General features: G+C 47.1%; 1 protein-coding gene across 1 annotated transcript; it reads right to left on the reverse strand.

Moving 5' to 3' along the window:
* Positions 1 to 1156: 1156 nt before the first annotated feature.
* On the reverse strand, positions 1157 to 13006 carry LOC146612765 (uncharacterized). The gene is made up of 2 exons (XM_085377616.1): positions 12910 to 13006; positions 1157 to 4509 (listed from the first exon to the last, which is right to left on the reverse strand). The coding sequence occupies exons 1-2, from the start codon at positions 13004 to 13006 to the stop codon at positions 1157 to 1159; spliced, it is 3450 nt and encodes a 1149-aa protein (XP_085233742.1).
* Between the last annotated feature and the right edge of the window lie 432 nt (positions 13007 to 13438).

A 13438-nucleotide genomic window follows, 5' to 3' on the forward strand; every position in this document is an offset into this window, starting at 1 on the left:
TTTACAGGCTGTCGGACGCTTTTTTTCCTTTTACTTACTTCCGAAGAGAAAACTCTCCGCTGTGTCTCTAATAAAAACCTCTGTAACCTTGCTCTGCTTCACTTCAGCAGCATCAGGTAATGTTCATATGTTGATTAATGGTTTTCTTTTGTTTTCGATCTACTGCAGAATATTTTTATAAAATCCCAGGCCAGGAAAATCACCTTCATGTTTTTCTGGGTTTTATCCTCAACTACTTTGACACAAAGGCCTCTGCTGTGATGCTCACACCTTTGATAAACTCTCGCAAGTGTCAGCTTCCTTTTTATAGACATAAAAATATGGAAATGTACTGATGCATGATCTGAATTATAATATTTCTCACTGTCTGAGGCAAAATTTCCCCGCTTCAAAGCGAATCAAATCGATACTAGAAATCAGTGACGATACCGAGCCCTATTGCTTACTGTAGATATGTTTTATCATGTAAACATTTGCAAATGTAATTTTCTGTCCATACTTTTCATTTTCCATCATCTCTTTTTTGCCCACTGCTAAGAAAATATACAGCGCTGTAAATAACTCTTTATACTCTTTCACTATTCTTAAACTTTGTAGTGTTTATATTTGATCTTTTTTTAACTTTAGGACGAATTAATTGTGTTTGTGGAAATCTACTTGGGAAAATCACAGACTCTTATTGTGAAGGAATTTGATCCAAACTCTCATGTTTGTGCTGTCAGTATGTTTTACTATTTTAGGAGAACAGCTGAATTTGTATTAGTTCACTTTCCTATTTCAGCACATGCAGGGTTCAGTGTTCATGCAGAGCTGAAACTATCTGACATAATGTGACATAAAACAGGGCGATCGTGGCTCAAGAGTTGGGAGTTTGCCTTGTAATCGGAAGGTTGCCGGTTCGAGCCCCGGCTTGGACAGTCTCGGTCGTTGTGTCCTTGGGCAAGACACTTCACCCGTTGCCTACTGGTGGTGGTCAGAGGGCCCGGTGGCGCCAGTGTCCGGCAGCCTCGCCTCTGTCAGTGCGCCCCAGGGTGGCTGTGGCTACAATGTAGCTGCCATCACCAGTGTGTGAATGGGTGGATGAATGGGTGGATGACTGGATATGTAAAGTGCTAGTCCTTAGGGACTAGAAAAGCGCTATATAAATACAGGCCATTTACTTGTTAAAAAATAGTCCGAAAAAACCCAAAACGCCCCTTCCTTGTATGTTTCTCAGTGCTCCAACTCGTTCCTCCCAGCCTTGTTTGGTCTCTGATCTTTCTCCGTTAATAAGCAGCTTGATGTACTCTTCAGTGGAGAGAGGGTTTGGCTTCACTGATATCTCTCTCAGTCTGTCCAGACACTCAGCAGATTTCTGCAGTAGTGTCTTCACCTCATTTCGCAGATGACGCTTTTCATCCATCAGGTTTGATCTCAGTCCTTCAACAACTGTCTGATCTTTGTTGGTTTTTGGATATTTTTCTTTCAGCTCTTTCACTGTTTGTTTCTCTCTGACTCTCTGATACTCCCAACTGTACTTCTGTAAAAAATGTACATTAATGTGACATTTGCCTGGACACTCGGTGCAGAATCCATGTGATGCAGCTTCTTCACAGACTTCCTTTACTGAATCCGTGGATGTGGAGGAGGGATAGTAACAGGTGACATGACACTGCTGACAGTTGATGAGGAAGTTTCCTGTACCAGAAATACGAGCTTTATAAGGCTTCATGACAGCGACTGTAAACTCAGGGTTCTTATTTCTGTTGATTTCTTCCCCATGTTCACGAAGTTTTTGTCTTGTGTTTTCTAACTCTTCAAACTTGGCTAATCCAAGTTTAATCTGCTCCTGCAAATCTTCCACTGAATCCTCGAGCTGCTTTCTTTCTCTGAGGACCTCCTGTGTCAGTGTCAAGCTTTTAGTTTGAATCACATTCAGAGCAGCAAAAAATATCTCCATGCTTTTCGTCCCCATGTTCCAAAACATCTCATTAAAGCTAATGTCAGCATTATATTCATCATGATTATATTGTTCTTCATCGTCATTGTAATTGTCATCAACAGCATCATCTGTGCGTTTTTTGACACATGTGTTTTCTGCAAACAAGGCTGAATCATTGAACTTGAAGTGAACCGGCAGCCCGTCTTTTGTTTTAGGACATGGGACACCTGAAGCTTTTACTGCGTCTAGAACTGGAGGACGTTGGCTGTTTGTGAATGTCACCAGGATCCTGATGTTTTCTGCCACATCTTTGCCAAAGATTGAGAGCACTGAATCAAACACATAGTTCTGTGTTGGTGTGAGTCGTGCTAAAGAAGCTGTTGCTACAAAACACACAGCATCAATGTCAGTGACACCGTGCTGAGCAGAGAAGAGATTACGTAGCTGCTCTGTGATCTCTCTGTCTCTTTCTATGCCTCTTGTATCTCCAAAGCCTGGAGTGTCAATAATGGTCAGAGAGAACGGGATTTTGAATCCATCCTGGTGGTTGATTTTGTAAACAGTGACTTCAGAGGTCTGACTGTGAGCTCGTGATGTTGGCTGATCCTCATTAATGAATTTAAACCTGAAACTGTCCTCCCACTCGACACCAACAATGTAGTTGATCATCCCATCGATCAGAGTGGACTTTCCTGATCCAGTCGCTCCAAAAAGCATTATTGTACGATTCTGCCTCGTGCTTTCTTCTCCAAAGTTAAACTTCCTGCATCCATCTATGTTCATGTGTTCTTCTGTCAGAGGCAGTTTGTAAACTGAGGGGGAATCAGATTTGATCTTTTCACTTCTATCTCTCAGTTTTTCTGCCAAACATGTTTCTTTGTTTCTGCCACTTGAAGTTGTTTTAATAGAAACTTGATTATCCGGCCCGACACCTGCTGAGGTCACTGCTCTGCATCTGAACACATACTCTGTGTTTGGCTTCAGATCTCTCACTGTGACTTCTTCAGCCTTTGCTTCTGTCTTCTGCTGCCATCCATCCTCTCCACTGACACAGTACTCAACAGAGTAGGAGGTGATGTTCTCTGCTCCAAATCTGGGTGGAGAAATCTTCAGTGTCACACTGTTGTGGTTTATGTCAGCTGCTGTCACAGTTTCAGGCTTTGAAGGAGGCTCAAAGTTCTCACTGACAGTAAATCCACCTTCATAAAGGTGGATGCTGGAACCTTCCTGTGTCTCATTAGTTAACCCCACTGTCAGGAACTTCATGTTCTTGTTCTCCTCGTTGGCCTCTGCAAAATCACTGAAGAGTTTTGCTTTTCTCCTCATTTCAGCTGTTACTTCTTTTGAGGCGTACCATTGTTCCTTCTCTACATCATGAGTGTGAAGATCTTGAAGGTCTGGGTTGGTTTTTCCTTTTAAGTATCTTGATAAAGCTGAGAGGTACGGTTCATCCTTTCCCAGAGAGGTGAAAACAAAACACACAACATGCTCTGCACTCAGACTTTCCTTGTACAGATCATTTTGAGACGAGATGATTTTGGTGTTTTTCATCATCCTGGTAAAAGACATTAAAGTGTAGATTTCTCTCTCTTTACAGTCCATCCACTCGTTCAGGCTTTTGCTGCTGAAAGGTGAAGAATGTCTCTTCTTCAGGATCTCTGCAAGCTCAGCTTCCTCTTCTCCTCCTCCTCGGATTGATGGAAGCTTCTTGGCCAAAGTCTGTTGGAATTCCAGCTTGAACTCAGAGCACATTTCTTTGAAACTTTTAAGCTTTTTACCAATCTGTGGGAACTGCTGTGCAGTGCTGGTTCCCAGTACATCATTGTTCCTCATTTCCACCTCACTGAAGTCCTCCAGGACTGTCTGTGCTTCTTGAACTAATCCTGTACTGATCTGACGGACGAGTTTAGCAGCAGAAGAATCCAAAGCTGTCAGTGGCAGCAGCCAGACTTTCACTGGTACAGCTTTGTCTCCCAGTAATCCTGGCAGGCTTTGGTAGACTGTTATTGCATCTTGAAAGGTTATTGGTGGTTTTGGAAGACAGAAGTCTCCATAAAATTTACAGGAGAATTTATGAACACTTTCTTTGTCCTTCTCTTCCATCTTCAGGGAACCTTCACCCTCTACAGAAAGTAAGGGAATCTTGTTGATGATCACCTTCAAGTTGCCCTGAACATCTTGATGATCTTCATGTTCAGAAACTTCACGGTCAAACACAAAGAAAGCTTGTGCTCCATAAAGAATAGCTGTGACTACATGTGTTGCTAAGCCTTGATCAAAAACATATGGATGCTTCACATTTTTTGTTCCAAGATGATTCATGGACAGCTCCTGGATCTTTGTGGTTGCCTTGAACTTCAGTGTTACTCTGGCCTGATTTCTGGAAGATTTACTATCATTCAGATATTTGGCAGATCCATCAACCTGAACCAGTCCACCCAGGAAACTTGCCTTCAGTGAAGCATCAACATTTAGAGCTGAAGATTTGTCTGAAATTGATTCAGATGCAACAATTTCAAAATCATTAGAGGCCTGCGGTCTTTCTCCAACATCTTTCATCAGGTCATCACGATCCCACAGAGTCATTCCTGCAAAAGAAGAAGCAACAAAAGTACTACCAGGACTCCATCAATTAAATCAAATTCTAAAATAAATGTTAAAAAATGATTTTAAAAAATGTGAATTTTAAAATAAATACACAGAGCGGTGTGTTTCTATGAGCAAACTTGTCAAACTTTTGCTGTTGATTTCATGATTTTCCTTGTTTTGTTTTTCATCTCTTTTTCTTTATTCACCAAAATGAAATAAAAAAAGTAAATGAAGCACAAATATTTTGTTTGTCTGGATGAACCAGATTAACTGAGTTCTTTCAGATGAAGAGTTCAGGCTCTGCATCTGAGTTTTCAGTATTTTAGATAATGACAGTAATAATGTCAAAAATGGCAGCTTGGATTTTCGTGAGGGAAACGTTCTAATAACTAATTTAGTGACGCCACTGTCAAAAGACTGCATGTCACTGATCAGCCAATCAGTGACATGCAGTTGGTACAAAAAAAGTATCTGGTACCAGGTATTACCAGCTAATGATGAAATCGTAAAGACTGAGTCGACTCAAGCCAACCTGAGTAGCTCCAAATGGAAAAGCGCTCTAAGAGTTGGAGCGGATTTCCAGGTGTTGCATCATGGCTGCCAACTTGTTTTAATAGTGACTGACTTTACTCATGAGGATCAGGGAAGATGTTCTTATCCTTATCTTAGCTTTAGGCCCTGTCAGTTGCACATTGATTACAGCAGCTAGTTAGAGCTTGTTTTTGTTTTGTTTTTTCTTTTACAAAAAGGCATAAATAGAAGTCAGAAGCAGGAATAATAAAACCTCGGCTGTTTCCACAGGACTTCAAACACTAATCTGCTAGAATCCAACAACTTCGAGCAAGCAGCAGGTTTTAATTCTGTTTGAAGGCTCAGTTTGAACCTTCTTTGAGAATTATAAAAATAAAAAATTAGCAGGACAAAGGAACAGTCCGGATCACTTTAACACAACTGGGTGCAGTTAAAACCACGAGGCAACCTGTGGAGCTGAAACTTGGAAATGTTAAACACTACAGTTCCTCTGGGTGCCACAAGGCTCCAAAAGGGAGTTAGTCCCAACAGACAGTGACGGTTCTAGCCTGTTTGGCGCCCTGGGCGAAGACTCCCTCTGGCGCGCCAGTTGGTTGTTTAGGGAGAAGGGGAAGTTTTTAGGAGTGACACCCACAACGGAAAGCGGGTATCACTATGTGAGACATTAGTGATGTTTAGCGTGTTTGGAGGCTGTAGTTAGTGTGTTGTGTAGTTATTGTTTTGTATTGTGTGTCAGTTAGACTGCTGAATTTCATATTTGCTCTAAAAAAGCCGTCAAAGGCAGATTCCAGTGTAAACGCTGTTCCCACATGGAAAACTGGACTGATGCACCTCCTGCTGTCAGACCTGCAGGGTTTAGGCCTGTGCTGTTCTCCTCTGTCTTATACTGAACACAAACTACATTTTTTGGACTGGCACAAATAATTTGTGTGCCTTCTTCTTTGATGCAGCACAGCTGATTGTTCAGTAAATAGATTTAAATGGTTATATAAAAAACGCCTGAGGTCTTGGCTGCATTTTTAGGTAAATAGTACCATATAACTTTGTTGTTTGCAAAACTTGTGCATAATTTTTTAGAAATGTACAATTTCTATTTGCATTTCAAGCTATGAAAATGATTCGTTAAACATGTTTGTGGGTTTTACAGTAAAAAATATAACTTTTTTTTACTCGGATTTTGAATTTCCTGTCTGAGTTTAGATCAACTGTGCTAATATAGTATACTAAAATGAAAAAATAACTCAAATTTCAGATATTTGAGGTTGTGCTGAAAACAATGATACCAAACAAGGCAAGAAAAACATATTTTAAAGGTGAAATATAGAGGTAAAATTAAAAGTAGTCAAAAACAGCCAATTATACCCTGGACCCCAGAGGGTTAACATAGAACTTTTGTCGGAACCATACTGAATTTCACCAGAGAAACACACACACACATATGAAGAGAGAGAGAGTATGCATTGTATTGTAACGATGGTTAAGTGTTATTGTACAGTGACATGTTGGTTATCTCTGCACACTGTTGTTGTTCCTTTAAGATTCATGTTTGGTTGTGCTGCAGGAAGTAGGGAGGGTGGTGTAGAGGAAGGGGAGGGGGGACCTGGTTGTTCGGTGTTATGTGTGTGTGCCAGGCTGAAGAGAGGTGTAGCACGAGGGCGCTCTCCCCTGAGTTAGCAACCCGCTTGCTTATGTGCCGAATAAACGGACAAACTGAGACCCAACCGTCTGGTTCTTGTGAATGTTACATTGGTGTCAGAAGTGAAGAAAGAAAAAAGAACCCCAGAACGCCCGACACCCTGTTGCTGGCGACGCTTGCCGTTACGAGACGAGGATGTTGCCGGGCAGGATTAAGAAGGAGACGGAGGAGAGGGAGGAGAGGGAGGAGAGGGAGGTTCGTCCGCGCGCGCCCGCCCATGGAGTGAGGGAAACGGCGCTGCGGCTGTCTGCCGAGGCTGGATTTTCTCCAGGTTTGACTAGGCTCGGGAACTGTTCGCACAGCGGCCGCGATTCCGGCGGGAAGGAGTCGACCTCGCTTGGCGCGCCGTCACGTGATGTAAACAAACATGGCGGCGCCCAGCAAGCTGCAGCGAATATAAAAACGCCTAAGTTCAGCGGCAAGACGCCATGGGAAGTGTTTATCGCACAGTTCGAGCTGTTAGCTGTTGCAGCTGGCTGGTCTGAGGAACATAAAGCTCTCCAATTGGCTTTGTGCCGTGTGAGGATGCAGCTGCATGCCTGCTGCTGCTGACCGAGGAGCAGAGGGGAGATTATAATGCTCTGGTCGGAGCACTTCAGAGGCGCTTCGGGCAGTATAACCAACCAGTGCTGCTGAGGTCAGAGTTCCACAACAGACGCAGATTGCCAGGTGAGCCCCTCCGCATTTTGGCCCATGAAGTCGAGTGCCTTTGCCGGAGGGCGTATGACAGCATGCCACCATCAGTGCAGGCGGAGTTAGCTCGGGACCAGTTCCTGCAGGCCCTGAGCCCTAAAGAGCTCCGTATGCAAACTCAGCTTGCTCAGCCGGCCACACTCAGTGCAGCCCTGGAGCTAGCGTTGGAGAGGGAGATGCTTGCAGGATCCTCTGGGGGCGCTGATGACGCACACGTGGTGCCCCAAGCTTGCAGCGGTTCAGGGAAACGCCCACGGGCCCGTGTAGGTGGAAGTACATGGGCCTGGGAGAACGACATCCCCACACCACCTCCACCCGGTGCGGCCATCGCTGTGGGCTGGACCCAGGTTGACGGCTTTTGCCATGTTCCAGTGACGATTGCGGGGGTGTCCTGTACGGCCCTGCTGGACACGGGGTCCAATGCAACGCTGGTCCGACCCGATGTTGTCCCAACCGGAGCTGCTGTGCAACCGACTAATGTGCAACTTAAGACTGTGACCGGTGATCTGGCCCCAATGAGAGGGAGGGGAGTGTTCCAGTTCAAGGTGGGGGACCTCGGTGTGTCTTATGCTGCCTGGGTGGCTGACGTGCAGGACGCCTGCATCCTTGGGCTGGATTTTTTACGAGCCATTGGTGGTGTACTGGACTTAGGCAAAGGATTCCTTGTACTCCCTGATGGGAAGAAGGTGCCGCTTATTCCTCCCCCGGTCTGCACAGCATCTGCCACGGCGTCCACCTCCACCGCAGAGACCCCTACAGACCCGCCAGCAGAACAGCGGGCGGAGGAGGAGGAGAGGCTCTCAGCAGTGAGGAGTATCTGGTCAAAGAACTGTGAGGGGCTGACTCCACAGCAGGAAGAGAGTCTATGGCAGGTACTAAAAGAGTTTAGTGACATTTTTGCCCTGAAAGAAAGTGATGTTGGCTTGACACACTTGGTAGAGCACATCATTGAGACCGGGGATGCCCAGCCTATTAAAGTGCGCCCCCGCCGCCTGCCCCTGGCTCATCAGGAGGCTGCGGACAGAGAGTTGTGTGAAATGATGAAGGCGGGCATCATAGAGCCATCTGATAGCCCGTGGGCCTCCGCGGTGGTGATGGTGCCTAAGAAAAAAAGTCCTAGGATGCGTTTCTGTGTGGACTACAGACCACTCAACAAAGTGACGAAGAAGGACTCTTACCCCCTTCCCAGGATTGATGAGTCTCTCGACTTAGTAGCCGGGTCCTCCTGGTTCTCCACCCTGGACCTGCGGAGTGGCTACTGGCAGGTGCCACTGTCCCCGGAATCCAGACCGAAGACAGCCTTCTGCACTAACAGGGGACTATGGCAGTTCAAAGTCCTGAGCTTTGGTCTTTGCAACGCTCCTGCGACCTTCGAGAGGCTTATGGACAGTGTGCTGGCTGGCGTCCCACGGCAATGGTGTCTGGTTTACCTGGATGATCTTCTAGTGCACGGGGGCTCCTTTGATGCTGCCCTGGATGCCCTGAGACAAGTGTTGGAGAGGGTGGCGGCTGCAGGCCTGAAGCTGCATCCCGACAAGTGCCACTTCATGAGGAGGGAGGTGGAGTTTCTGGGCCACAAGCTGGGTCGTGAGGGCATCAGCACTTTGGAGGAAAAAATTCACACCATTACCGGGTGGCCCACACCAGCAGACCAGAAACAGCTCAAAAGCTTCCTAGGACTGGCGTCTTATTACAGGAGGTTTGTGAAGGGCTTTTCCTCCATAACCGCACCACTCTTCCACCTGCTGCAGAAGGACCGTGACTTCATCTGGACACAGGACTGTCAGCAGGCGTTCGACACCCTCCGCAGATCGCTGACAGAGTCCCCAGTCCTTGCCCCCCCTGACCCCACCCTGCCTTTTGTCCTGGACACTGACGCAAGTAATGTGGGGCTGGGAGCGGTGTTGTTGCAGGTTGGGCCGAAAGGGGAGAAGGTGGTGGCGTACTTCAGCCGGGTCCTGAACAGGAGTGAGCGGCGCTACTGTGTCACACGACGAGAGCTGTTGGCTGTGGTGGCGGGGGTGAGACACTTTAAGTACTACCTGTGCGGCACAGCATTTGTTATCAGAACTGATCATGCTGCCCTTCAGTGGCTGATGTCTTTCAGGGAGCCAGAGGGACAGGTGGCTCGCTGGCTGGAGGAGCTCCAAGCCTTCAATTTCACCGTGGAGCACAGAGCAGGGACGCACCATTCTAACGCAGACGCCCTCTCTTGCCGCCCATGTGCTGCAGCTGGCTGCCGTTACTGTGAGAAGCGAGAGGAAATAAAGCGGGAACTCACGACAATAGACGGAGCAGCACAGCTCGCCTGCAGGGCTCTTCTGGTGGTGGATGCAGCGGAGTGGAGGGCATGGCAGGAACAAGACACGGACCTGCTGCCGGTCCTGCAGTGGCTGGAGAAGGGGGAGCAACCCCTTTGGGATGAGGTCACTGGGTTTTCCATCTGTACCAGGGGGCTATGGGCCAAGTTTGCAGCTCTCAGGCTGAAGGAGGGGGTGTTGGAGTGTACCTGGAAGGATCCTGCCACGGGGGAGGAGAGGTGGCAGGTTGTGGTGCCAAGGTCGCTGAGGTCAGCTGTGCTGGAAGCCTGCCATGGGAGCACTGGCTCCGGCCACTTTGGGGTCTCCAAGACTCTCCGCCGCCTCCGCCAGGGCTATTACTGGGGTCAACAGCGGAGGGATGTGGAGGACTTTTGCCGCAGCTGTGATGCATGTTCCTCACACAAAGGGCCACAGGACCAGTCCCGGGCTCAGCTTCAGCAGCAACCAGCAGGAGCCCCAATGGAGCGAGTAGCTGTGGACGTCATGGGCCCATTTCCTCGCACAGACAGAGGAAACCGCTATGTTCTTGTGGCCATGGACTATTTTACCAAGTGGCCGGAAGCATACGCCGTCCCAGATCAGGAGGCTGAGACTGTCGCTGATGTATTAGTGGAGGGGATGTTCAGCCGCTTTGGAACAGCAGAGATCCTCCACAGTGACCAGGGGCGTAACTTTGAGTCCAAGGTTTTTGCTGCCATGTGCGAACGCCTTGGGATTAAGAAGACCCGCACCACCCCACTTCACCCCCAAAGCAATGGGCTGGTGGAAAGGTTTAACAGGACGCTGGCCCAGCAGCTAGCCATCCTTACCTCAGAACACCAACGGGACTGGGATTACCATCTTCCTCTTACCCTCATGGCCTACAGGTCGGCAGTGCAGGACTCCACCCAATGTACGCCTGCCCTGCTCATGTTAGGGAGAGAGCTGAGAACTCCTGCAGAGTTGGCTTTTGGGAAGCCCCCGGACGCGCCAGAGGCACCACCGGGCCGGGACTACGCAAGGAAGCTGCAGGACCGGCTGGATTCTGCACATTCCTACGCCCGAGAGCAGCTGACGAAGGCAGGCCTGCGCCAAAAGAGGAATTACGACATCACCACTAAGGGGAGGCACTTCCGTGCTGGGGAGCTGGTGTGGGTCTACAGCCCAAAGAGGAGGAAGGGACGGTGTCCTAAACTGGATAGCAGCTGGGTGGGGCCTTGCAGCGTCCTAGAGCGAGTGGGGGAAGTTGTTTACAGGGTGCAGTTGCCTCCTAGGGGGAGGATAGTAGCGCTGCACAGAGACCGGATGGCCCCCTACAGAGGGCAGTCCCTCCCCTCCTTTCCAGAGGGACGTGTACAGAGCGTCCATGACCCTGCTCAGAGGGGCCCCCGACCGGGGCTGCGTTCCCCTCCCTCGGACTCTTCACCCCAAAGCCCCGAAGCTCCGCGTCCACCTCAGGGGCTCAGGAGGTCAAGGAGGGAACGTAGGCTACCACCCCGCCTCAGAGACTGTGTCGTTCCCTCGGGGACGAGGAACTTATTGCTGGGGGGGCAGTGTAACGATGGTTAAGTGTTATTGTACAGTGACATGTTGGTTATCTCTGCACACTGTTGTTGTTCCTTTAAGATTCATGTTTGGTTGTGCTGCAGGAAGTAGGGAGGGTGGTGTAGAGGAAGGGGAGGGGGGACCTGGTTGTTCGGTGTTATGTGTGTGTGCCAGGCTGAAGAGAGGTGTAGCACGAGGGCGCTCTCCCCTGAGTTAGCAACCCGCTTGCTTATGTGCCTAATAAACGGACAAACTGAGACCCAACCGTCTGGTTCTTGTGAATGTTACAGTATGCAAACAGCTACCAGACAGCCATCATAACTCGTCACACAATGAGAACAGGACAAATCAACAACTGACAATGACTAATTAATATTAAAATCTGTAACATAATGTATTGTTTGGAGCTTAGTCTGTTACTGTTGCTATTTTTACCATATCTTCTTGGAGCAACTGTAACTCACATAATTTGCTTAGGGATTAATAAAGTATTCTGACTCTGATTGTTTCAGGATGAGCTGCCATTATCCAATCACACATCTGCTTACCTGCATCTTTTGCTCGTTTCTCCTCCTCTTCTTTTCTCTTTTTTCTAAACTGAGCACCTGATGGCTTTGAACCCAGGATTCAAATCATTAATCCATAATGAGCTTGGATTTACAACAGTATGAATGAAATGTGCTCTATTTGGAAGCAGCAGGGCCCCCTCCCCTTTCCACGGGTTGTGTGTGAGACTTTAAATCATCAAACTATAAATTATACATTTTAAATTGTTATTGATCCCTTTACCCCGAGTCCTAAAGTGTATATTTATTTTCTTACTCTTCTTATATATATTGTTTGTTTACTTGCACTGCTGTAACTGGAGCCTCGTCGTCTCGTCTCTCTATCTACTGGACTGTATGTAGCGGAGATGACAATAAAGTTTACTTTGACTTCAGCAGCGAGCAGGCGCACCGAGGAAAAACAAACTATAAGTCTGTATCATAATGTCTGGTGTTTTCGTGTTTGTTGGTTTGTTATTACTTTGTTTTATTGGTTATTAGTATTGTATTGTAGATCAGCTTGTTAGTGTCGGTAATCGTGGTTGTAGGTATTGTCCGTAGTAAAAGTAGCCACGGGTGAATTATTTTATAACACGTATCTGATACTGGAGTTAGGGGCGTGGCTACTTTTACTGGCAGAAAGGCTGGAGTGATGGGAACCTGTTTGGGCTCACATCTGCTGCTTCAGCTGATGGTCTTTATGGTCTACAGTGACCCCTTGTGGACATTGTTAAATACCTCTGTGTTGAGTAGATGATGTGTTGTGATTGTTTCTTAGTTACTTTTGACTCTACTGATTACAGAATTGCCTGTTTCTGTTTCCAGAAAACCATGCTCATAGTCACATATACCGTATCTTCTACAACTGTAAGTTCACGTATGGCTGCACTGCATTTGGATTAAGCCTGGCAAGCTCTGATGTAACCAATTCTTCTGTGGAACTTAAAGAAAATTAACTCAAGTCCTGGACTGCTGCCGTCATCAACAGAAGACTTAGGCCAGACTTATATATATATTATTCTACAGTCGACTGGCTTTAAAAAACGAAAGTTTGTGATGCATAAAGAATTTTTACATGTGAATTCTTACCAGTGACGAGCGAGTCACTGCGACAGTCGTACAGCATCCCGACGCTGAAAGGCCGACCGAGCGCTGCCACCTCCATCTCACCTGATGTACCGTCCATTCTTCAGTCTAACCTGGAAAACACAGAAAAATTTTGAGGATGTTTTTCTGGTTCTTCTGCTGTCCAGCTGTTTGTTTTTATACCCATTACTATAACTGACAACATCTGGAATAGTTCCACCTGGCACCTCCTGGGTGAGACAGTGACAGTGTAGTAGGTTGTAAAATGCTGCACGTTCAGTTTTACGGAAACAAACTGTTTCTGTTTATGACTGTCAATAACACCTCTTATATATTTACATACTTGTGGTGTAATCTGTTTGAGTATAACCTGTTTTATTGTGAAAGGGGGTTCTGAAACAGGAAGTAGACAATAAAGGTCGGAGTTTGAGTGCTCTACAAGGTGTCGCTTGAATCCTTGCCTAAAACCACGACTTGGTGTCAGAAGTGGGATTGCAGTAAGAGCCTTGTCATCGGGGAGTGACAGCAAGCG

This window comes from Diplotaxodon limnothrissa, linkage group LG18, assembly GCF_057381915.1.
Source record: "Diplotaxodon limnothrissa isolate DT_005_m linkage group LG18, D_limnothrissa_male_GT1.1, whole genome shotgun sequence".
NCBI classification, from domain to species: Eukaryota; Metazoa; Chordata; class Actinopteri; order Cichliformes; family Cichlidae; genus Diplotaxodon; species Diplotaxodon limnothrissa.